Source organism: Odocoileus virginianus, chromosome 22 (assembly GCF_023699985.2).
Source record: "Odocoileus virginianus isolate 20LAN1187 ecotype Illinois chromosome 22, Ovbor_1.2, whole genome shotgun sequence".
Lineage (NCBI taxonomy): Eukaryota > Metazoa > Chordata > Mammalia > Artiodactyla > Cervidae > Odocoileus > Odocoileus virginianus.
The window spans coordinates 13,526,015-13,550,791 of record NC_069695.1 but is presented as its reverse complement, the minus strand read 5'-3'; the positions used below and the strand labels follow the sequence as shown (position 1 = coordinate 13,550,791).

The window sequence follows — 24,777 nt, the reverse complement described above, 5'->3', positions numbered from 1 at the left end:
AGTGCCATATTGAGGGCCATAAAGCTCACTTCAGACTCAATGGGAAAGAATGATGTGATTGCTCAGTAATGTCTGCCAAGGGAAAAGGATAGGACATATGCCATGTATTTGCCAGCATTCTGGTGGTACAACCTAGAGGCACAATGGTCTCACTTACCTCTTTGACTGTGGATGACTCCAGATTAAAAGCTCAGCTCTGTCCTACTAGCCTCAGATAGAAATAGAGGATTCATAAGGGAGCAGCCAAGTATGGCTGTAAGAACCCAGATCCAGCCTTCCTTTTTTGAAGAGCATCTCATAAATAATTTGAAGAGGATGCTTCCTTTAATTTCAGGGAGTGTCTGGAGAAATATTGTTCAGTGTGGATTCTTCACGTCGTCTCATAGCCAACCTGAAGACGCAGAAATCTCCCCCTTCTCACCCATACCCATCCTCATAGAGCTTTAGCTTCATGTCTTGGAGATGGTTCCTACAAGCCTATCTTGAGTATAGGATCTTATAAACTCATTCCTCATTCAGAGGGAGCCTGGTGATGCATAGCAGACAAGACTACAACTCATGAGTCAGACTCCTATTGGCACACACACCCCCATTCCACTACCTCCCCCAGGAAAAGAGCCCGTCAGTACTTACTGCCCATTATCCTCCGTACTGTTGGGCCTTCAGCAGTCATTTCCCTAACGATCTCATTGTCATCCTCATTGGCATCCAGCCAGCGATTGCAGTTGAAGTTATACTTGTCCTTGGTCAGAGTGTTCATCAGGGTCATCTGGAATGAAATCCTAGGGTGAGCAAGTGGGTGTACTAGAGATATTCATCCATGCCTTGAGGTTCCTGTTCTGCTAGTTCATCTCAAGGAGGACAAGGCCATCCCCCCAGGGAGGACTCTTGTGGAAGATGGAGTGCCAGATTAATATTTATCTCTCTGGTCCCCGGAGACCCACAGTTGCCTGGCAGCCAGGTGACTGGGACACAAGGCAAGTCTCTTGAAACCTAAGCATCTTTTTAGCCTACTTTGGAAGTCCTGTCCTCATCAGGAATTCCATGTATCATGTGTCCAATTTTAGGTCTCACTGTAACCCTTCCCCATCCACACTCCCAACAGATAAAGGCAAACTAATAAGACAAGGTCATTAGAAAGAAACCATGTTGATTCCTCTCCCAATCACCTTCCAACCCCAAAATGGTCATCTCACCTTTTCTAAATGCCATCCAGAACCAGGATTCCTTTTATCATGCCATGCCCGAATCTTATAAAACCTGCCAAGGTCTGGGAGCTCAATCTATGGTGAGAAATATCAAGGTTTGAATGGACAGAATCAAGTGAAATGAATTTATCCTCATAGCTGAGCCCCTGCCAGGAGGGCATCTGCTTTGAGTTGTTTTTTCAGCATCAAGGTAGGGTTTACTTCAAACCACCTTCATATACTCTATCTTCTTGTGCTCCTTTAACCAATGGCACATGAGGGCGAGACAGCTGCAGATCTAGGGTTCAGCCGGGGCTGGTGAAACTGAACAAAAATAACTGACCCACAGTAGGATCCTGACTAAAGGAAATCTTCCAAATGATAAGCTTTCAGTTACAAAATCTATATGGCAGCCCTGCAAATTAACACAGGCCCACAGCCCCAGGACTCTGCTGGGCGCTGAAACAGACAAAAAGATCAATACAGTGGTCATGCCCTCTCCCAGGGGCTCAAAGTCTAACTGAGAAGACAAATACATAACGAGCAATGAACTGAAGGTATAATAGAAGCTCCAACAGGGTGCTCCGAAAAGAGAGCCGCAAATGACAAAATTATTCTTACCTAAAGGTCAGAGCAGCACTTCCATTGGCAAAACAAGCCTTGCTCTACTTGTATACATATTGAAAATTTAAAGCTGAACTTATTTTTAACTGTTCTAAAATGTATACTTTCCCTTAAATTGGCTGCTCACTCTAATTCAGTCCAGGTTGGGCTCTTTGACCCTAACTGTGCTCAGGGTCTCTGTTCTACAGTGATTCCCCAAGTCGCCAGGCTCCTGGATGTCCAAAGCCATTCCATACTTGCTTCTTCTCCCGTGATTGATTTGGAACTGTTTGATTCAGATAAAGGGCCAGATCTTTGCACCCCAGTGCATTGCCTGTAGATTAAATGTGGCACTCCTGCAGGGGTCTGGGGACTCTATTTTACCTTTTTGTCTTCACACTTGATCCAAACCTGGGTTTGAAAACCAGAATCCCATGACAAACGCATCTTACACCCCTTCCTCCATCCCACCCCATCACACTTCCTTCCTACCCTAAATTTCTCAATTATGCCGGGTTTGAACCACTTGTTGTTGGGATTCAGAAGGATCTCATCTGTCCGTCCCTTCTGCCCATAAATCTGGATGAAGATAGGAGAGTTGGAACCAGCTTTCTTCAAGTCAGTCGTCCAGACCCACAGGGACCATGGGAATTCTGCAGAGATAGGTCCAGTTGCATCATAAACTCAAAAAAGTGAAAAGATTTTCATGCTTCCAGTGGGGAAAATGAGCACATCAAAGGTGATCAAGACTGAAATGCAGGTTGTGTGCAGTTTGTCTCACTCTCCCATTATATAATAGCAAGTACCAAATTTGGGAAATGAAGGATTCCTTGCTATTTGAAAGTGTGTGCCTTAATGTTCCTTTCTTTAAAGTTAATTACTTTATTTTAATTGGAAAATTAAAACTTTACAATATTGTGGTGGGTTTTGCCATACATCAGCATGAATCAGCCATAGGTATACATGTACCCCCTCATCCTGAACCCCCTTCGCATATCCCTCCCCACCCTACCCCTCTAGCTTGTTCCAGAACACCAGCTTTGGGTTCCCTGCTTTGTGTATTGAACTCGCACTGGTCATCTATTTCACATATGGTAATGAATATGTTTCAATGTTATTCTCTCAAATCATCCCACCCTCGCCTTCCCCCACTGAGTCTAAAAGTCTGCTCCTTAGGTCTGTGTCTCCTGGTGAGAGTCAGCTAGTAAGTTTTAAGTAGGGGAAAGAATAGACTCCACCCAGACTGTGGCCAGTACATTCAGAGAGCTCACTGTTCGACCATTCAGTTCAACAACTAGCCCATCACAGCAGCGTATCAATTTGGGGCTGCTGGAGTATCAGCCTCGGTGCCATGAATATAACTCTGTGTGGCCTGTACCTTGGAGAACTGAGCTCCCTGGGGGACCCTTTCCTTTCCAGAGGAAAATTGAGAAGCAGGAGTACCCAGTGGTTTGACATCCTGGCCTTTGTTGGCTCCAGGCCCCTCCACCTACTTTTCAATCTCTTCTTCCTGAGAGACACCATCTCATAGAGCTGCCTCTCGATCAGTCCATCTGCCTTCTTCTCATCCAGCCAGTTGCTGCAAGGGAAGGTCTGCTGGATGCCAGTGAAGGGGCACAGAATCACCACCTGGGGGAGAAGATGACATCTTCTGCAGCAAGTCCCCTGATCGGGACTTCCTTGCAATGTTCAACAGCCTTCTTAGCTCCACCTTTAGGGTAGTATAGCCTATCTCATAGAAATACCTCCTCTAAGAAATCTTCCCAAGTAGGTATCATCCATTCTCCAATTTACTAGCACAAATATCAAACATTTTTCTCTATACACACACTGTTTTTGAACACCATATTTCCTTATGTGCATCCTAAAATCTCAGTCTGAACCAAACAACTAGAATATTAAATTAATACCCTACATTTGTCTTGTGGAAAAAGTCAATCACATAAATAATAATTAATATCTATAATTTAATACAAAAATGAACTACCCTCTTCAGGGCTTGATCCCTATTCAACCTTCTCTCCTACACCTTATCCATCTCTACTCATATTCTGAAATCATAGGTTTAGAACATGGCAGTCTATCTAACCCAGACACACCCAGCTGCTTCGAGGAGAAGCATCAGAATGCCAAAGACAGGGATCTTAGGAACATCAAGAGAAAAAAAGACAGATGACAACTGGACTAACAGAAGCCAGATGATATTACGGGATAAGGGAATTAGAATTCAGTCTAGAGTTCTATATTCCAAAACTTCTTTCAGGAATGAAAATGAAAGAAAATAATTTTCAGATTAACTAAAATGGAGTTTACCACTGATAGACCTTATTTAACCAAAGGAACTTCTAAAGGAAGTTTAGCAGGAAGAAGAAAACTGACACCAGAAAATAGGTCTTCAATGCGAGAAGAATTGGCAAGCAAACACACTGGCAAATCTGAGCAAATAATGACTCTACAAAACAACATATAATGTGTGGATTTAAAAATAATTTAAAATAGAACTAAAATACTAGGCAAAAATAGCATACAACCTAGATGCAGGATTATTATCATTAGAAATTTCTGAGATTCTTGACTTGTCTAAGAGAGAAACAGAGATGGTGATTAAATTTAGGTCTTTTCACAGTAAGTATGTATGCTAACATTTCAACAGTAACCACTAAAAAACCAGAAATAGTGTATAGTTTCCAAATCACTATCAAGGAAACCAATCAATTTATCAAAAAAAGGGAGGAAAAGTAAAAGCAGGACAAATGGACATGTCAGTCATTATAATAAATACAAGCGGACTAAATTTATGAAGAAGATAGTATCAGATTGGGTTGTGGCATAGATTCAATTCACCAGAAGATTAAAATAGCTCTATATTTCATAATGTAGCTTCAAACCATATACAGCGAAAATTGTTAGTTCTATAGTAAGAAATTTAAATATCTACCATTGACATTGGAAATTTCAACACATCTGTCTTTATAAATCAAAAAGACAAAATGCTATTAAGGGGACAGAAGATTCAAATAACAAAAGTAGCGAGCTGAATTTATAAATAAAATCAAAATCTTAAATTCAGCTCTTGGAACATGTGCATAGGTTGAAATGCATTGTAAAGTATATCTCAAAAACTTAAATAGCATCATTAATGTTTCCTGATTAAAACAATATTGAAATAAAAAACAAAAACATAGAAAGCAATATGTATTTGGAACCTAAAAATTACATTTCAAAATAAATAATGGGTAATGAACAAATTTCAAATGGAATGACAAATAAGAACCTAAAAAGCACAAATCATAGAAGAAAAAATCGATAAATTGCCTTTCATCAATATTGAAAGCTTCTGCTCTTCTAAAACATTAAGAAAATGAAAAGGCAAATTATGAACAGAATGGAGATTCCTTTAAAAACTAGGAATAAATTACCATACGACCCAGCAACCCCACTACTGGGCATATACCATGAGAAAATCATAATGAAAAAAAGACACATGTAGCCCAATGTTCACTACAGTACTATTTACAATAACCAGGGCATGGAAGCAACCTAGATGTCCATCAATGGATGAGTGGTATGTATATACAATGAAATGTTACTCAGCCATGAAAAGGAATGAATTTGAGTCAGTTGTGATGAGTTGGATGAACCTTGAGCCTCTCGTACAGAGTAAAGTCAGTCAGAAAGACAAAAAACAAGTATCGTATATTAACTCATATATATGGAATCTAGGAAAATGGGACGGATGAACCTATTTGCAGAGAAGGAATGAAGACACAGATGTAGAGAATGGACTTGTGGATGCAGCAGGGGAAAGACTGGGTGGGTTGAGTTGAGAAAGCTTAAACATGTATACACTATCATGTGTAAAATAGCTAGCTAGTGGGAAGTTGCAGTAAAATACAGGGAGCCCAGCCTGACCTAGAGGGGTGGGAGTGGGGGAAGGGAAGGAGGCTCCAAAGAGAGGGGGTATACATATATAAAACTGGGTCTTCCCCGGTGGCTCAGTGGTAAAGGATATGTGTACAGTGCAGGAGATGTGGGTTTGATCCATGGGTTGGGAAGATCCCCTGGAGGAGAGCATGGCAACCCCCTCCAGGATTCTTGCCTGGAGAATCTCATGGACAGAGGAACTTGGCAGGTTACAGTCCATAGGGTTGCAAAGAGTCGGACACAACTGAGCAACTGAGCACACACATGTGTAATTATGACTGATTAGTGTTGTTGTATGGCAGAAACCAACACATTTTAAAGCAATTTGGCTTCAAATAAAAAATAAATTAAAAAAAATGAAAATGATAAGGCAACCCACATACTGGGAGATTGTTTATATATAATATATATCATGGGCTTCCCTGGTGGCTCAGATAGTAATGAATCTGGCTTCAATGCAGGAGACCCAGGTTTGATCCCTGGGTCGGGAAGATCCCCTGGAGAAGGGAATGGCCACCCACTCCAGTATTCTTGCCTGAAGAATTTCATGGACACAGGAGTCTGGTAGGCTACCATCCATGGGATCCCAAAGAGTTGAACATCATATATAAAATACATATTATTTATCACAATTATATATTACATATTCATACATAGCTATAGATAGTTCTGTCATAGAACTTGTATCAAGAATACACAAAGAACTCATAATTCAACAATAAAAAGATAAAAAATTTAAAAGTGGTAAAAGGAAAAGAAGATATACAAATATCAATAAGCATATGAAAAAATAATGTTCAATGTAATTGGTCATCAGAGGCATGTAGATTAAAACAAAATTAAATTCCGTTACATATCCATAAGAATATCTAAAAATTTTAAAGATGGCATTACTGAATGATGGTGAGGATATAAAACAACTGGGATTTTCATACAATGCTGGTGGGCATACAAAATTGTATAGCCACTTTGAAAACAGTCTAAAAGACTTTTGTAAGTTAAATGTATATTTACCATAGAATACAGAAATTCCACTCTTAGGTATTTACCCAAAAAAATTACAAACATGCCCATAAAAAGACTTGGACATGAATGTTCATAGCACTTTATTCATAATAGCAACAACAACAAAAACCTGGAAATGACCTAAACATACATGAATGGTTGAATAAATAAACAAAATGTGTATACCCTTACAATGGGATACTACTTAACAATAAAAAGAAAGAAGTACTAACACATGAGACAATGCTAGAAAAGACAGATTTAATCTTTAATGACTTAAATGGGATCGGTGGTTGCTTGGAATTGTGGAAACTGACTGGGAGGGAGAACAAGGAACAGGTTGGGAAATGGAAATATTTCATATATTAGTTCTGGAAATGGTTACATGAGTGTACATGAATTCATTAAAACTCATAGAGCAATACAGTTCAAAATAATGCATTTTTATTTATGCTAGTTATAACTCAGCAAAGTTGAATTTTAAAGTGAAACAATAAAATCAAACTGAATGATAGCAGAAATATAACATGAGGGGAACAGGTACAGCACTACTTTGAGAGAAAATTATAGTATCAACATTTATACTATGAGAAAAGAAGAAGGCTGAAATTGAATAAACTAAGAATACAATTTAAGAATTTATTAAAAAAATAGCAACAGCTGAAACCCAGAGAAATTTAGAAGAGCTAATAAAGAACAATAAAATAGAAAATAAAGATATAATAGAATGTAAACAAAGAAAAATGTTGGTTATATGAAAGGACTAAATATACTTTTATGAGAATTATATTTTAAAAAAGCAAGAATATCTGAATAAATGATGTTAGGAATGAAAATAAGATTATAATTACAGATGTAGTGGAGGCTAAAAGGTAAGAGAATACTGTACATGACTTTATATCAGGACATTTGAAGTCTACAAATACACGCATTCCAAGAAAAACATAGCTCATTCAGATTCAACAGAAAATGAAAACTTGAATAATTCTATAACAGCCAGGCTTCTCTGCCCATGAGATTTTTCCCAGCAAGAATATTGGAGTGGGTTGTCATTTCCTCCTTGAGGGGATCTTCCCAACCCAGGATCAAACTTGTGACTCATATATCTCCTGCATTGCAGACAGTTTCTTTTACCACTAAGCCACTTCAGAAGCCCCAATTTTATAAGTAAGAAAATAAAAACACAACTTTCTTTTTTTAAATCAGTAATTCTTCTCTTTCTCTCACAGGTGTGCACACACAATCCCACACTATCTTGACCAGATCACTGGATTTTTTTTTAATACCTTCTTTCAGGAGAAAAAAATGCTTCTCATTTTATTCTAAGATCAAACCTCACAAGGACTGTATGAGAAAGGAAAATCAAGGGCCAATGTCACTCATGGACATTAATACATAATACATTCTATATAAAATGTTGGACAATCAATTTCAGAAACATAAAATTAAAATTCATTATGACCAAGTTTGACTTATAGAAATTCAGAGTTGGTCTACCATAAGAACTGGTAATTCACCATAATAAATAAAAAAGAAAAACCATTTGATAATCTAATTAAGTACATAAAAAGCAGTAGATAAAGTTTAACACCAACTCAGAATAAAAACTCTTAACAATAAAACTATAGACAAATGATCAGTCTTAGTAATAGAGTTTAGCAACATAACTATATGTAAACTTAATATACAAAAGTACTTCTATGTTTGTCTATACCAGCAAAAAATATATATAAACAGTTTTTAAAGAGATATCACTTATAATAGCAACAAAAGTCTCTATGAATATATTTACAAAGACACACAAGACCTTTGTTAAGAAAAATATAAAACTACACTGAAATTATTAAAGACCTAAATTTTAAGGGGTACTATATGATCATAAGTAGGAAAAGTTAGTAGAGTAACAATGTCAGTTCTTCCAAATAAGTTTACAGACCCAGTTGCATTCTATTCAACAGTTCTTCATGGAACTTGGCAAAAAAATTCTAAAATTATGGAAGATAAAGGCTCATGGATAGGTCAATATATACCTGATGAAGAAGGATAAAGTGGGCAAATTTTCCCTAGCAGATACCAAGACTTAGTGTAAAGGTGTAAAGTGAAGATAGTGAGTAATGCATTAGTGCAGGAATAAACTAAATCAATAAATGGAACAGCCTAGAAAGCTCCAAAACAAATCATACATTTGGGGAATTTGACATGTGACAGTCGCTCTTTCAGAATAGTGGGGGAAGTATTATTACTTAGTTATCCAGGGCTTCCTAGACTTCTTTAATGATAACAATTACCTAAAGCATGTATAAATACCCAGATTACCTGGAAATTCTGACTCAGTAGGTTTGGGTTTGAGCCCAAGATTCTATTTTTAAAAATAATTCCAAGTGATTCTTAAAGTCCTTCAATAAATGTTGGTGGGGCATTTAAATATCTATATAGAAAAAGAGAAAGTTGGATCCCCACCTCATTCAAATATCAATGCCTGATATATTAAAGATGTAAACATATAAATAAGAAAACCAAACTCTACAAATTTTAGAAGAGGATGTAGGAAAATGTCCTTAGAACTTTAGGAGAAGTAAAATTTCTTTCAAAATGCATTAACCATAAAGGAAAAGATAAGACAGATTACTTTTAATTTAAATCTCCTCTCCTTCAAAAAACATGGCAAGCTACACAAAGATACTTGAACATATACTATCAACAATACTATCAATACTAGACCACCTTACTTGCCTCCTGAGAAACCTGTATTCAGGACAAGAAACAACAGTTAGTACTGGACATGGAACAACAGACTGGTTCCAAATTGGGAAAGGAGTATGTCAAGGCTATATATTGTCACCCTGCTTATTTAACTTATATGCAGAGTACATCATGTGAAATGTCAGACTGGATGAAGCACAAGCTGGAATCAAGATTGCCAGGAGAAATATCAATAACCTCAGATACGCAGATGACACCACCCTAAAGGCAGAAATCGAAGAGGAACTAAAGAGCCTCTTGGTGAGGGTGAAAGAGAAGAGTGAAAAAGCTGGCTTAACCCCACATTAAAAAAAAAACAAAGATCTTGGCATCCAGTCCCATCACTTCATGGCCAGTAGAAGGTAAGAAAGTGGAAACAGTGGCAGATTTTATTTGCTTGGGCTCCAAAATCACTGCAGATGGCAATTGCAGCCATGAAATTAAAAGACGTTTGCTCCTTGGAAGAAAAGCTATGACAAACCTAGACAGTGTAGTAAAAAACAGAGATATCAATTTACCAACAAAAGTCCACATAGTGAAAGCTGTGGTTTTCCCAGTAGTTATGTACAGATGTGAGAGTTGAACCATAAACAAAGCTGAGCACCAAAGAATTGATGATTTCAAAATGTGGTGCTGGAGAAGACTCTTGGGAGTCCATTGGACTGCAAGGAGATCAAACCAGTCAATCCTTAAGGAAATCAACCCTGAATATTCATTGGAAGGACTGATGCTGAAGCTGAAGCTCCAGTACGTTGGCCACCTGATGCAAAGAGTTGATTCATTGGAAAAGACACTGATGCTGGGAAAGACTGAGGGGAAGAGAAGAAGGAGGCAATAGAGGATAAGATGGTTGGATGGCTTCACTGACTCTATGGACATGAGTTTGAGCAAGCTCAGGAAGATAGTGAAGGACAGGGGAGCCTGGTATGCTGCAGTTCATGGGGTCACAGAGAGCTGGACATGACTTGGTGACCGAACAACAACAACAACAACAACAATACTATCAATAAAGAATTACTATCTGGATTTAATAAAGAACTCCTGAAAATAAATCCAGCAATAGATTATTCAACAGAAAAATCAGCAAAAGACATGAACAGGCATTTTCCATAAAAAGAAATATGAATGGACAGTAAAGAAATGAAGAGATGTTCAACTTCAGTAGTAATCATGAAAATAAAAATTAAAAACACATGAAGATCAGTTTATACACCCAAAATGGTGCACATTTAAAATTCAGGCAATATCTAGTGTGGACAAGGATGTCTGGAACAAAATATGTCATATAAATGGCTGATAGAATAAAATGGTGCAACTACTTTGGAAAACAAACTAGAATTCTTTGGAAACAATGAAGCTTCAGAACTGGATTCACTTACCTTACAGCCTAGAACTTCCATCCTGAGATGCTCCGGCATATTTGTACAAAGATGTACATACAATAATTTCATGGAAGTATTGTTTATAGTAGCAAAAATCAAAAAACAACCCCCAAATGTCCATGAATAGAAGAATAGACAAATAAGTTGAAATCAATTCATGCAATGGAGTAGATGGGAAAGGGATGGTCTACGGCTTCTGCTGTCAATTCAGATGATCTCTAAAGCATAATGTTGAGTGAAAACTGCCAGTAACCAACAATATACGCCTAGACAAAATTCTTAATAGTATACGTTCTTTGAGAGAGAGAGAATTATATGATTGGGGAAAGACACAGAGGAGTTTCAGAAGCATTGGAAATGTTCTTATAAGTTAAGTGGTAGGCAAAATTAGCATTTGAGCTTTTAAATCATTCTCTATATCTTACTTTTATTATGTATACTCTTTAAAGCATAAGTATTCCACAATTAAAATCATGTATTTAAAAATACTTGTTGATGGAGCCATTTAAAAACTAAAGTGGAACACTGCATCAGGAATCAGGACAGACTATAACCATCAGCTGAACACCCCGGATCGCCTACCCTGTGTCTGGTCCCTGGTTGCGTGTACAGAGCAGCCCGCATTCCCGACCATCAGCTAGACATGAGAGATGGGCATGTTACCATCCCAGCGTCCCCGTGAAAGGGATTTCCCATGTGCTTTGTAACTCGTCCAAAGGCAGTAGGAAGTAGGATTCACATTAGAGTTTGTAGCTGCAAGTGAGGGGTTTCCCTGGTGGCTCAGTGGTAAAGTGCATCTTACTGTGTTAAGGGTCAGCAGTAAAGAAGCTGCCTGCCAATTCAGGAGACTCTGGTTCAGTCCCTGGGCTGGGAAGATCCCTTGGAGAAGGAAATGGCCACCCACTCCGGTATTCTTGCCTGGAAAATCCCATGGACAGAGGAGCCTGGTGGGCTGTATTCCATGGGGTCACAAAAGAGTCAGACGTGACTTGGTGACTAAAACAACAAAACAACAGCCTGCAAAGTAAGGAGGGTGTCTGAATCAGGCCAGGGTCTCCCTTACCTTCTCACAGTACCAGCCTCTGTTGACGCCCACATTGCCGTGTCCAATGGAGACCCGGCTCAGGGGGCTGAGGAGGACTGCCAACTCAATGTTGAAGATATCTGTGCGGCCACGGTCAAACACACCGCCCTCCAGGAAGATCTTCCCGCTGTTCTTATTCCCTCGGGCCCCATACATGACCAAGTAGATTTTGGATTTGGTCCCGGCCCCCCGGACATCCCCAGTGAAGACAGTGACAACGTATGAGATGGCTGGTATGGAAACAAAAGGGGGAGAGAGAGGGGTCAGTGCAGGCTGATAACGATGTCCTACCCACCTTCTCCCACACCTGGCTATACCTCTGCCATACACCCCTATCCCCCCCAAATCCTCCTCCTCTGGATGACATCCAGAGCCCTCTCCACCTCACTTTATCTTTTTCAGAGTTGGGGTGCCAGGGCATCTGACTTTAGGAACAAACTGCAGGTTACAGGAAGCTGTCAGGCATGATTACAGGAAACTACCAAAGAGAAGAGCTTGGGTTGGCTCAGAATAGTACTTATTATGAATGCTAATTACCATGTGCATATTATTAATAGCTGCCGGATGAATTCTATTATGTCTCACTTAATTATAATAGTCAACTCGATTAATAGAGATTTATATTTGGGGCTCTCTGACTCATGGAGCTTGCTCTTTTGCTCATAACTTAAAAGTGTAACTCTAACAGAGGGCACCAATGGCCTTCTTGGCCACCTGACATGGTGCGATGTCAGAAGACTGAGGGAGGGACCTGGGCCATCTGGGGTTTGGTCAGAGGTGATGTGAGGACACAGAGTTCTGGAGAAGACTCAGCAAGGGGGATTAAACTCCGAGATGAGAAAGGGTAAAGGAAAACACCAAAGACAATCATTTGAACAGGAAACTACAGGAAATTCTATTAAGGTTGAGTCTGCATTTTTTTCTCTCTGTCCAGGAGTCTAAGTGGTACTTTGAACCTTGCTAGTCCTCCACCTCCCTTTCATCCTAACTTCATCCCCTCATCTTAGAGAAATAAAACATCTCTGGGAGATAGCACATTATTCATTTATACATTTGCACCTTTCCTTGCTCAACAAACATTTACTGAATGCTTACTATATAATAGGCCTTGGGAGAATGTGACAATAAAAAGGAATAGCTACCACCCTCAAAGAGTGGGCCTCCAGCTTTACAATGTGTGGCCAGAGAGGTTCTCACTCTAGACTGCCACGGCCTAGGCTGTGAGCAATCCCAGTGTCTGACTCATGTCTCCTCCTCCTCTACCACCGAAAGCAAGTAATAATAACACAGTTAAGGGAGCATATTAGATCTGCTCTCATGTATTTTTTTTAATAACTTTATTGCAGTATATTTTACGCATGCCCACTTCAAGCATAAAACGCAGTGATTTTCTATTTATTTGTTTTTACTCTTGGTTGTGCTGGGTCTTCATTGCTGCCTGGGCTTTTCTCTAGCTGCCTTGAGCGGGGGACTACTCTCTAGTTGTGATCACGGGCTGCTCATTGCGACGGCTTCTCTTGTTGCGGAGCACTGGCTCTAGGGCATGTGGGCTTCAGTAGTTGTGGTTTCCAGGCTCTAGAGCACAGACTCAATAATTGTGGCATTCTGGCTTAGTTGCTCCGAGGCATGTGGGATCTTCCCAGATCAGGGATCGAACCCATGTCTCCTGCCTTGACAGGCGGATTCATTACCACTGACCCACCTGGGAAGCCCTAGTGTATGTTTTTAAGTAAATGATTGGCAAACTCTAGTAACGCACTTACGACGCACCCAACAGTGGTCAGTTAAGGCCAAGGCACTGCAACGCCAAGGTTGAGAAACACTGGAGGGTTCCCCTGGTGGTTCAGTGGTAAAGAATCCACCTGCCAACGCAGGAGACAAGGGTTGGATCCCTGGTCCAAGAAGATCCCACGTGCCACGGAGCAGCTAAACCCATGTGTCACACTATTGAGGCTGTGCTCTAGAGCCAGGGGCCCACTGAAGCCCACACGTTGTAGAACCCATGCCCTGCAACAAGAAAAGTCACCGCAGTGAGAGGCCCTCGTATCACAACTGAGAGCAGCCCCTGAGCAGCAATGAAGACCAGGCACAACCAATAAATAAAAATATTTTTATGAAAAGAAGAAAAATAGAAAAGCACTAGAGCAGAGGAGCATATGTGGCTTCCTAAACAGTAGCCATCAAGCTCTACTCAAAATGTCTGGAGCAAAAGAAGGGAGAAATGGTCCCACCTAGAGGGGGTGGAGGGTGGGGTCCAGAGGAAGTGACTGGAAGCAGGATTCTGAGAAGGAAGAGAGATGGCCTCACGGGCTGAGGAGAAAGCATGCTCCAAAGAGAGAGGCAGAGAAAGAGGAAGGCCGGCAGCTCAGAGGAGGGAGGGAAGGCGTGTGGATGAGATGTGGGGGGCAGGGTTGTAGATGCAGGGCAGAGTAGACGGTGGGCAGAAGGGGCGGGGAAAGGGAGCGTGTGTAGGAGTGGCGGGAGAAGGTGTTGAAAGATGCTGCTGAAACAGTCAGCTGGAGCCCAGCCATGCAGCAATTTTTGTCCGATACCCCAGAACTTGGCCCCATCCTGTGTGCAGCAGGAGCCGTGGGAGAGTCTGCCCCAGAGCACATTCTCAGCTGCGCATATTCACCAACATCGATCTTCGAGAACATCTATGAACTTCCGTGCTGGGAGTTTCAAGTTGTGCATGGCACTGCTACAGGGAAGAGATTTAGGAAGCAGACCAAATCCTGGATCTGTCACTTACCAGCTGTGTGACCTTGAACAGGTGCCTTAACTTGTGACTCAGTTTCCCTCTATTGTGAAATGGGAACAACAGCTGTTCCGTACTGTAGGGGTGCTGTGAAGACTAGAGGAGATGACATGGGTCAGGTGCCTGGAGAAAGCCTGGCTTATAGAAAGCACTCATAGAAGGAGGGAAGAGTGAGTCAAGATCCTGGTAAATGGACACATGTTCACATCCTGGCTCTGTCCTATGGATAACTTCTTCTCCCTGGGAAGTCAGCATCTACTCAGGAGCGCTTCCCCATCTCCTCTGGCGTCAGCAGAGCCCAGACTTCAGCCCAGAGGAGCGGAGAGCACTTTCAAGGGCAGGAAGAATGTTGTCTGAGGACACGACTGCTTCCCTCTTGACTGAAAGTCTCTAGGTCCACAGATGAGAACACCGACCCTCAGACAGAAAGTGAAATATTAGCTAATTTGCACCTCCCCTTTCTTCAGTCCTACCTGTGGTCTCAGCTCCACCCACTAAGATATCCCTCTGGATTTTGCCATCATCCTCATCCAAGGCCAGCCAGCGGTTAAGAGGAAAATCATATTTTCTTTTGTTCCCAATATCTTCAATGACAATCTGGGAAAGAGACAGTGAGAGGGAAGGTTAAATGTCATGGAGGTCACACGCGGTGACCAAATCCATTCCTCCATCACTTGAGTGAACTCTAAGAATATGGTCTCATCTTCTTAGTGGCCCAAGGAGAGCTTATCACAAGGACACACCTGTTGTCAGGAAAACCTTGCAAAGCAGTGAGAGTCACACAGGCATGACTGAGAGTTACTCCCTTCTTGAATTCCTGAGCTTTTATTCCCTCTTCTGCTGATGACCATTTAAAAATGCAACGCAAGAAACTGGGTAGGAGGTGCCCAGTGAGACTGGGGAGCCAGAACTGGAAGCCTGGATTTGCAGACAGCACCAAGATCATCATCTTCTTCACCTGTTGAAGCTTGGGATTCTGGCCTTCTTACTGAGAAGGAGAGTCCACACAAAGGGAGCTAGAAGCCCTGATCCTGGTGCACTGAATCCTGGGATCTGGTGAGCTGGTCAGAAAATGTCAACCACGGACAGTGATGGTAGGGGAACTGGGCATTCATGAAGCCCCTGGGGAGACTCACACGTGAGCTAGGTTAGCAAGGCTGAGATAAATGTGTCTTCTCAAGCTCACCAAGATGCTGAGAGGCCCTCCCAAAATGTCGCAGAAACATCCAACTGAAAACTCACTCTAAGGTAATTGTGATTGTCAGTTGTGATCGTCAATAACCAGGTCGAGTCTTCCATCATAATGAGAAGGTAGACATACCTGGTGACAGACAGGGTGAGTGTTCCCAGGGCTGCCTGACAGAATAGGGCTGCTTTTCAGTGAAAAACTCACTTCCTAAGATCGAAGCACCTATAGTGTGGAAACAGGGCACGTCTTGACCTACCTAAAGGCACCTCACCTAGTTCTAAGCCAGTGTTCATTCAGGAAACTTCTGGGCTCACGACTGGCCTCCTGAGGATGCTACCCACCAGGAGGCGGCAGTGGCCTGAGCCAGTGACCAGCCTTCTCTCCCCAAGTAAATTGGCGCTCAAGCTCAGGTTTATAAATCAGTCCCTTGTAAGTTTGGTTGCTAAGAGTCACCCTTCAGAGCTTGCTGATTTTATCAAGTATCTGTGCTTACAGAGGTGAATACTTAATGACCACTGTGGTCTGTCCAGAGTGGGTTCTGCCACTGAAGAAAGTCTAGCCTCTATCAATTCATCTATCTGTGCATTTCTCTGCTTTTGCTTTTGCCTCCCAGGATTGGGATTGAGGGAGATTGGGGAGCCAAGAATCTGAGCTATACCTCTTAACTGGCTTCACGCTGACTTTTACAAGGTTGGGAAAGCAAGGTGAAGAAAGAAAGGTCTTAGCTTATCAGATAAGCTGTCAAGTCTACTAACAAATCTAGATATACCGGTTGACCATTTCTGTCTTCAAATGTGGAAGACGTTTCACAGAATGGAATGCCAGCCATGATTCCAAGAGCAAATGACAGCCACCCTCACAGTTCACAGAGATGCCATCAATAAAAGGCCTTCTCCTGACCTGGTGTCTGATGGAAATTCCTGGCTTAATAAGCTTAGCTAATCTGAAAAACAGAATGTGTTGCCATTGAACACCTGTATAGGGTAAAACTAGCTTGCACAGCTGAACCACAAAGGAAAGAGACAACATATGAATGAGTGTTTCAGTAACTTCCAAGACTCTAAAATTTAGACTTTCCAAAATATGAAATCACAAAGAAAGGCCAAGACTTAAACACTGGCGTAGAAAGGATGAAAGCCCATGGATAGTTCTAGAAAACTTCCAAATATACCGAGTTGACCAAAAAGATTGTTCAGGTTTTTTCCATCATGAACTTTTTGGCTAACACAATATATTGAAAAATGTAGACAATTATTTAGTCTGCAGGATGAGGCTAGAGGAAGCTGGCTCCCGGAGGGTAGAACATTTTGGAACATATCTGGTGGCAAGTGGTGAGCGTGGTGGGAAGGAGTAGAGAAGTGAGATATAGAAGGAGCTGATGCCAGCACTTCCGCAGGAAGACTGTCCCCGAGACAGACTGACGGTTCTCCCAAAGGCATTCTGGTCTCTGCTAAAAAGGGCCCTGTGGCCTGGGACCCATGCTCCTGGTTGCTCAAGGGACATTACTGAGGGCCTCTCCAGGGAAGAACAAACAGCTTCCCCACTTCAGTTCATGAGTTGCCCAGACATGCCTGGGTTTCCATAATGTTCCTTTTAAGAACTCAAGACAGCTCAGGAGTGGTTTTTGCTAACAGAATGAAATGGTGGTGCTCCCTCCAGACCACTGTTGTTCTAGCAGAGACAACAGTAAAATAATACTGGAAAGATAGAAGCGACTTTACCATGAATGATATAGAAGCACACACACATGGAGTATGTGTGAGAGACAGAAACAATAACCTAATGGCAAACAAGAACCATTATCTCCTGGAGGAATATTCTCCACCTGCAGACAAGTCTACAGGCTGGGCTGACCTTCTAAGAAGCAAATGGAAACCAGGGGTCATGAGCCATGGGAGGCAAGATGGCAGCTAGAGAAAGGGGTCTGTCCACGGTGGGGCTGACTCTGTCTTGCAAAAACAGGGACACAGAAGTTACAATGAGACCACCCATTACAAAAACCCAAAGAGGATAGTGCTAAGTCACTTCAGTCATGTCTGACTCTGTGTGACCCTATGGACCGTAGCCTGCCAGGCTTCTCTGTCCATAGGATTCTCCAAGCAAGAATACTGGGGTGGGTCACCATGTCCTCCTCCAGGGGATCTTCCCAACTCAGGATTCGAAGCTACGTCTCTTATGTCTCCTGCATGAGCAGGCAGGTTCTTTACCACTAGCGCCACCTGGTAATCCCTAAAAGATGATAAAAGTGTGAAAGCATGAAAGCGTAGTCGCTCAGTTGTGTCTGACTCTTTGTGATCCCATGGACTGTAGCCTATCAGGCTCCTCTGTCCATGGAATTCTCTAGGCAAGAATACTGGAGTGGATTGCCGTTCCCTTCTCCAGGGCATCTTCCCAACCCCAGGATCAAACCCGGGTCTCCTGCATTGCAGGCAGATTCTTCACCATCTGAGCCACAAAGGAAGCAGAGAGAATAAACCATCCACAAAAATGGGGAGCCAAAGATAAAGCTGACAAGCAGGATATCTTTCTTTCTGGATCTTTCCAGACAGCTCACAGACACCCCTACATGACCCAGAGCCTGGGGGCCTGATTTCCTCCTGCATGGGTTAGACATGTCAGTGTGAGCACATGGAGCTGGTCTTAGAGTCAGTACATTGTAGATGGATGTGGAGAGTCAACCATGACCCACAGTAGACCTCCCTCCTTGACATGGGAATAACTTCCACCAACCTGACATAGCCTGGTTAGAGAAGAGGCTTATTTTGGGCAGAAGAGATGAAATCTCCACACACAGGGCAATCCAGGGAGACCGAAGGGTCTTCTCCTTCCTGCCCACATGCCAAGGTGCCTGAGATGCAGACAGCCTGGGTGATCCACAGCACCCTCTCTGCACCAGTCATGAAGCAGAAAATGATGTAAGACCTACCCATGTCTCCAATCTTCCCTTTGAAAATGCATCTGTTATCCAGGCAAGGTGGCCCTCGCTTGACTCATAAGCAGCCATGCCACATTCCAAGAACCATTATTTTTTCTTTTTGGTTGCACTGGGTCTTACCTGCAGCACTTGAGAACTTCATTTCCACACATGGACTCTCTAGTCGTGGCGTGGGGGCTCTGGAGCATGTAGGCTAGTTGCCCCATGGTATATGGGATCTTTGTTCCTCAAACAGGGGTCAAACCTGCATCCTCTCCATTACAAGGCAGATTCTTAACCACTGGGCCACCAAAGCACCCCCCAAGAACCACTATTGAACCGTGGTTTACATCTCTAGCTCTCAGATCATAGGGCAAGGGACAGGTAAGTTTTGACACAGGAGAAAAAGATGAAGACTTTGGAGCTTACGAACCACTTGGAAATAGATCTCAGCTTCCAGGGGTTAGTAGGGGAGACCTGGGCTCATGGAAGAAAGAGGGAATGGTCTACGAAGGAAATTGAAGCTCAGCAAAGGAAGAGGGGTTGGTGGCCTCCTGCTGCCCCCCGAGACCTATGCCTCACTCATCACACGGAAATACTGTGCTAATTGCTAGGTAACATACCACAAACATGAGTAACTGCAGGCGACAGCACTCGAGTGGTGTCACCTCCAATGCTCTGACCCCTTCTTCTACATTTCATTCCTCTCTTCTGAGCCCGTCCACGTACCCACTCCTTCATTACTGCCTCAGGCTGCCTCATTCAATAAAGACCTTCAGTGGCTTCTTCTGATCATGCCCGCGGTGGTCCTGCCCTCAGTTACCCCCTGACGTGCTTCAGTTCTCTGAGCCCTGTGCCCTGGCCCTGAGTTGTTCAGTATTCCGGGGCCACCTTCCAGCTGCCCCTCATCTGTCCTCCTCCTCCTTGCCCTCCCTGGCAAAGCCCTGCCCGTGTTCACGGCCCAGCTCCAACAGACCCTCCCTGGAGCCTCCTCTGAGGCCCAGTCAGGTGCTGCTCACCCCAACATTTGTTTGTACCTCATGAAAGACACTTGCCTCATCCAGCTTTGTATTAAAGTTGGGGTGATTCTGTTTTCTGATTTATAAACCAGGACATTTGGATTGATCAATACTTGTAGGACCCTTAGGACAGAATGTTCATTCACTGAAAGCTGGACTTTCCCTAAAGTTTTGGGATATAAGGTTTCAGTAAGTAACCTGCCTTACAGTAAATAACCTACCTTACTTTAAGTATTCAGGAACTTGTCTTATCTGTTTTAGAGGCAGAACCACGTCCATTGTAACAGTCATTCATAACATAGGGCCTCGGAGGTAATAGTCACTCAGAAAATGTTTGTTGAATGTCGAGTATAAATTGGTGACATGAGGCCACGTTGAGTTTCTTGAGGTCCCTGAAATCTACTCCATGAGTCTCTGTCTCCACTTCCTGTCAGAGCCAGTGGTACTGGTTGAACTTAAGCTCCCTAAGGCATGTGGCAGGGGACCTACCCAATTCTGGATTTTCTAACACATGGCACAGTGGAGAGAATCCAGACTTGGAGTCCAGAGGACTGGGGACAGGTCCCATCCCTGCCCCAAAGAGCTACAGGACCTTGGGCAAATCCTCTCCCAAAGCAGATGGGCCAAAGGCAGGGCCCACTGGCAGTGTGATGTTCCATCTTGTGACTCTTGTTCTTTGGAGCCGGTGGTTGAGCTGAACTGATGATCTGAATTATTCACAACTGTTGGACTAAGCAGACGTGGGGACCCAAGCCATGTGCAAAGCCTGTGGGAGGGAGATGCCAGCCTCAGGGAAGGAATGAAGAACGGCGGGGTGAGGAACACACGTGGACAACGGACTAACGAAGAAGAGGAGGGAGGCAACCTATGAAGGCTGTCAGATTTATCCCTCCAAGCCCCCACACAGAAATACCAAAGGAGCGGTTGTCACGTGATGTCCAAGGCAACCAACCAGGCCACTTCTAGAATGGGAGCACTTGCTGTACAGTTGTCGAATGTGGAGATGACGGCAATCTAACGGCACTTTAACTGGTGTCTCTGTGGAGGTGAGGTGAGGAAGGGCAGCGTGGAGACCCAGTCTCCATGGGGAGGCAGGAGGCTAGGGCTGGCTACGCACTGTGTAGTCATAGTGATGAGAGGTAGCCTCTGGTTTTCAGGTTGCGCTCACTCTGCCTGGGACCTAAAATCCTCTTCCTTCTTCACCAGAATTCCTCCTTCAAGAAAATACCTAGTAATTCCAGGTGCTCTGATCTACAAAATGCTAGAATTATTTTTATGTCTTATTCCCAAGGAGTATTTCGGTTTGGCTTAAGTTAAAGGAACAGACTGTTAGGAGTTCTTCAGAAGCCAGTGAACATTTGGAGGCACACTTCCCTTGGGGACCTGCCTGCCAGGCCCTGAACTCACCCCCACACATAATACTGGCCCCAAAGAGAATAACCTATCTCACACTGAAAGTAGCCTGCTTGGCTTCTGGTTTAAAACAGTGTCTGAGTAGCAAACAGAAAGAAGAGAAAAAGAAGCAAAGGAAGGAAGGAGAGAGGGAAGAAGGAAAAATCATTCTGAAGAATGAAAAGAAGAGTGGGAATCTGGAAAAGACTGAATAAAGGATAAAGAATACAAAAAAAGTATAAAGTATAATAAAGGATATAGAAAAAGAAGACAAGAAACTGTGCTTAACTGCTCAGTCGTGTCTGACTCTGTGTGACCCTGTGGACTGTAGCCTACCAGGCTCTTCCATCCATGGGGATTCTCTAGGCAAGAATACTGGAGTGGGTTGCCACGCCCTCCTCCAGGGGATCTTCCCAACCCAGGGATCGAACTCAGGTCTCCCGCATTGCAGGCGGATTCATTACCATCTGAGCCACCAGGGAAGCCCTACAAGAAACTGATTTGCTTAATAGAATACAAAATACAGTCTTTATGAAATAGGAGTGAACATCTTTAAGGACAGGAGGGGCTGCAGTGAAAAGGCAGTAAGATGATATGAAAAGAGAACCAGATCACATGAGGAAACATATCAAGGAAAGCAAAACTGTGTAGCCGCAAATTCATCAGTGCTCTTACAATTCTGCACGACCTTTAAGTATTTCCTAGGAATTATTTGTAGGAAGTAATCATAAATGTGTGTGCAGATAAGCTATGAGGATGTCTGTCATAGCACAGTTTATTTCCTCAATAAGTTTGAGGGAAAAGATTGAAATGTTCAACAAAGAGGAATTGGTTTAATACTTCATGGTATATCTGGGTAGTGAAGTATTATGGTCATTAAAAACTGCATTGTGAAATATCAATATTATTCTATTTAAATAGCATGAGGAAGTATGTATATTACACTTGAAAATGAAGACAAAGCAGTTTGTAAGACATTGTGCTTATTATGACCCCATTATTTTAAATGACACATGTGTATTAATTCACAGAAAAATGCCTGGAGGATATGTATGAAAATATTAACATTGGTTACCTTTGGGTGGTGAAATTATGGTGGTTCAGATTATTTCATTTTTCCTTATTTGTATTTCCTAAACTTTTAACAATGAATATGTACATTACTTTTGTGAGAAGAAAAAATAATTTGAAGAAATATTCAAAATTAAAATGCATATTAATAGGAGAAAGAAATGGAACTGGTGGTATGAAAAAGCAAGTCAATAATAAGGTGGGAGGGAATGTGACAAGTTCTTATGGAATGCAAAGAAAATAGAGATGAAAGAATAAAAGGGAAGCTGAGAGCTTTTGAAAACAGAGAGTGGAGATCAAGTAAATGGATAATTGTTTCCTGAAGAAGAGATCAGAATAAAGCCAGTCAAGCAAGAATCTAGTATATTTTCTGACCTCTTAGTATATTTACTAGATCTCTTTTCTGAGCTATAAACAAACAAACAAAAAATATCCTAGGCATCATATAAAAGACTCATGTTATAGAGAAGTTAAAAACAAAATTCCCTGGTGCCTCAGACAATAAAGAGTTTGCCTGCAATGTGGGAGACCCAAGTTCGATCCCTGGGTCAGGAAGATCCCCTGGAGAAGGAAATGGCAACCCACTCCAGTATTCTTGCCTGGGAAATGCCATGGACAGAGGAGCCTGGCAGGCTATAGTCCATGGGATCCCAAAGAGTCGGACACAACTGAGAGACTTCACTTTTCTTTTAAAAACAAAGGAAGGAGGGAAGGAAGAGAAGGGAAGGGAGAGGGGGTAAGGGGAGATGAATGAACTAACAAAGACCTTACTCCTAGACATTATCTGGCAAGAGTTTTAAATTATAAGTAAAAAGAAAAAATCCTACAAGCATCCTAGCTGAAACAAAAACCCCACAAAAGAAGCTGTCCAGAAAGAAACAAAAGTCTGTGCGGCTTCCATATCAAATGTCAGAAGGTAACGGAACAAGATTTTCAGCGTTTGAAAGGAAAAGTGTTCTTACCCTATATCTCACACCTTGTCGTACTGCCCTTTCCTTTGAGCATGAAGATGACAAAAGGACATGTTTCAAAGGAAAGCACAAGGGATTAGGGTCCAGGTGACCAAGGAGGAACCTGACCTCACGAGGTACAGCTGCCACAACTATGTCAAGGTCACCCTCAGGCCCTCGGGTGCACTTTGCAGCTCCCTCAGCTACTCCTGCGTTTTCACTTTGACAATCTTCTTTCCCAGGATGAAGGGACTCATCAAGGTATCTCTCTGTGCCCCATTCTGGCTGAGGTCATAAAGCACACTGCCTCCTCTGCTGAGGACACACTTCTGCCTGGACATTGGCTCTCTAGGTTCTGGACTCCTGCCCCATTTCTTCTCCAATCCAAGCAGCAGCTCCACTTCACCTGCGGGAACCCTATTCAGCATCAGGCTGGCTCCTCTTGCAGCCAGGAAGCCCCCGCTTTCCCAAAGAAACTTGGCCATTCCTTGCTTTGCTGATTCAGCACCTCGTCCCATGCCAAGAGCTGGGGAGGTGCCCTCAAGGAAATTTCAGGCTAGTTATGGAGAGACATGTGGCAGACACGCAAGGATTCTTACTCAACACCCTTTCCAATCACCTTCTTAGCCTACTTCTGCCATAATGGCTGGAAAACCTACTTGAAGTCCCAATTTCCAGTACAGCTAGGGTGCCCTATGACACACACAGAGGTTCCAAAGAGGGTTATGTTTCTCTCAAAACAAGGCAAGGCGTGCCACCAAAAAAAAGTCCTTCCCCTTTGGTCTTCTCTTTTTTCCTGCCTGGAACACAGATAAGATGCCTAGAGGTTCAACAGCCACATGTGATCGTGAGACAAGTTGGAGAATGAAAGCCACTGTGCTGAGGATGGTGACTCAGCGAGAGAGCAGGTCTCAGAAAGCTGCTGCACCAGCCCTGAGTTGGCCACATCTGGATTTCACGTGAGATGAGAAAAATAAGCCCTTGATTGCACCTCAATTTCTGATCTTTGCAGCCAAGCACATTCCTAACTGCCACAGCATGGTATACGAAATTAAGGAGTAACAAAACCTCAACTATTCAGACAGCCTCATTCTCAGTAGTCAGATTATTATAAATCCAAGGGTGTTGTGTTTTTAAGCAGTAAGACCTTTTCAAAATATTTTTCAAAATACGTCACACATCTGTTTTTTCCTATCATTCTATGATGAGCTGAAAGATGCGGATAGCCTCATGACTAAGGAAAACACATGCAAAGGCTGGTAGCCAATTTTCTAAATGACCTCAGACTTCCATGATCGTTCAATATTCTTTTGACTTTTTCTGTCTTCTCTGACTCTCCACTGCAATTCTCAATAACCCCACCAATTTCAGTGTCTCTTTTTACCTCTAATTTTCTGCTATATAGATTTAAAATTACGAGTAGCAATTTGCTAGAAGGGATTATAAGCAAGCATTGGACTGAGTGAGAATCTGAGGGGTCTTGCTTTCAAAGTCAGGGCAGGGTAAGGCAGTACCTGGGGCATGAGCTCTTCTTGTGAACTTTAAGCCAGATAGATC

The 24,777-nt window shown here is 42.6% G+C and overlaps 2 protein-coding genes across 2 annotated transcripts in view; both read right to left on the bottom strand.

The window, feature by feature from the left end:
* Positions 1–10,879, bottom strand: part of LOC139030334 (lipoxygenase homology domain-containing protein 1-like) — a 45,423-nt gene extending 34,544 nt beyond the window's left edge. Inside the window, exons 1-5 of the mRNA XM_070452423.1 lie at positions 10,841–10,879; positions 3,284–3,419; positions 2,283–2,443; positions 1,197–1,283; positions 634–769 (exon numbers count right to left, since the gene is read on the bottom strand). Coding sequence (XP_070308524.1) covers positions 634–769; positions 1,197–1,283; positions 2,283–2,443; positions 3,284–3,419; positions 10,841–10,879 — 559 coding nt within the window. The remainder of the gene's footprint in view (positions 1–633; positions 770–1,196; positions 1,284–2,282; positions 2,444–3,283; positions 3,420–10,840) is intronic.
* On the bottom strand, positions 10,457–24,743 carry LOC139030333 (lipoxygenase homology domain-containing protein 1-like). Its single transcript, XM_070452422.1, has 3 exons — positions 24,735–24,743; positions 15,159–15,282; positions 10,457–12,157 (listed from the first exon to the last, which is right to left on the bottom strand). The coding sequence occupies exons 1-3, from the start codon at positions 24,741–24,743 to the stop codon at positions 11,886–11,888; spliced, it is 405 nt and encodes a 134-aa protein (XP_070308523.1). The 3' UTR covers positions 10,457–11,885.
* Positions 24,744–24,777: the final 34 nt, after the last annotated feature.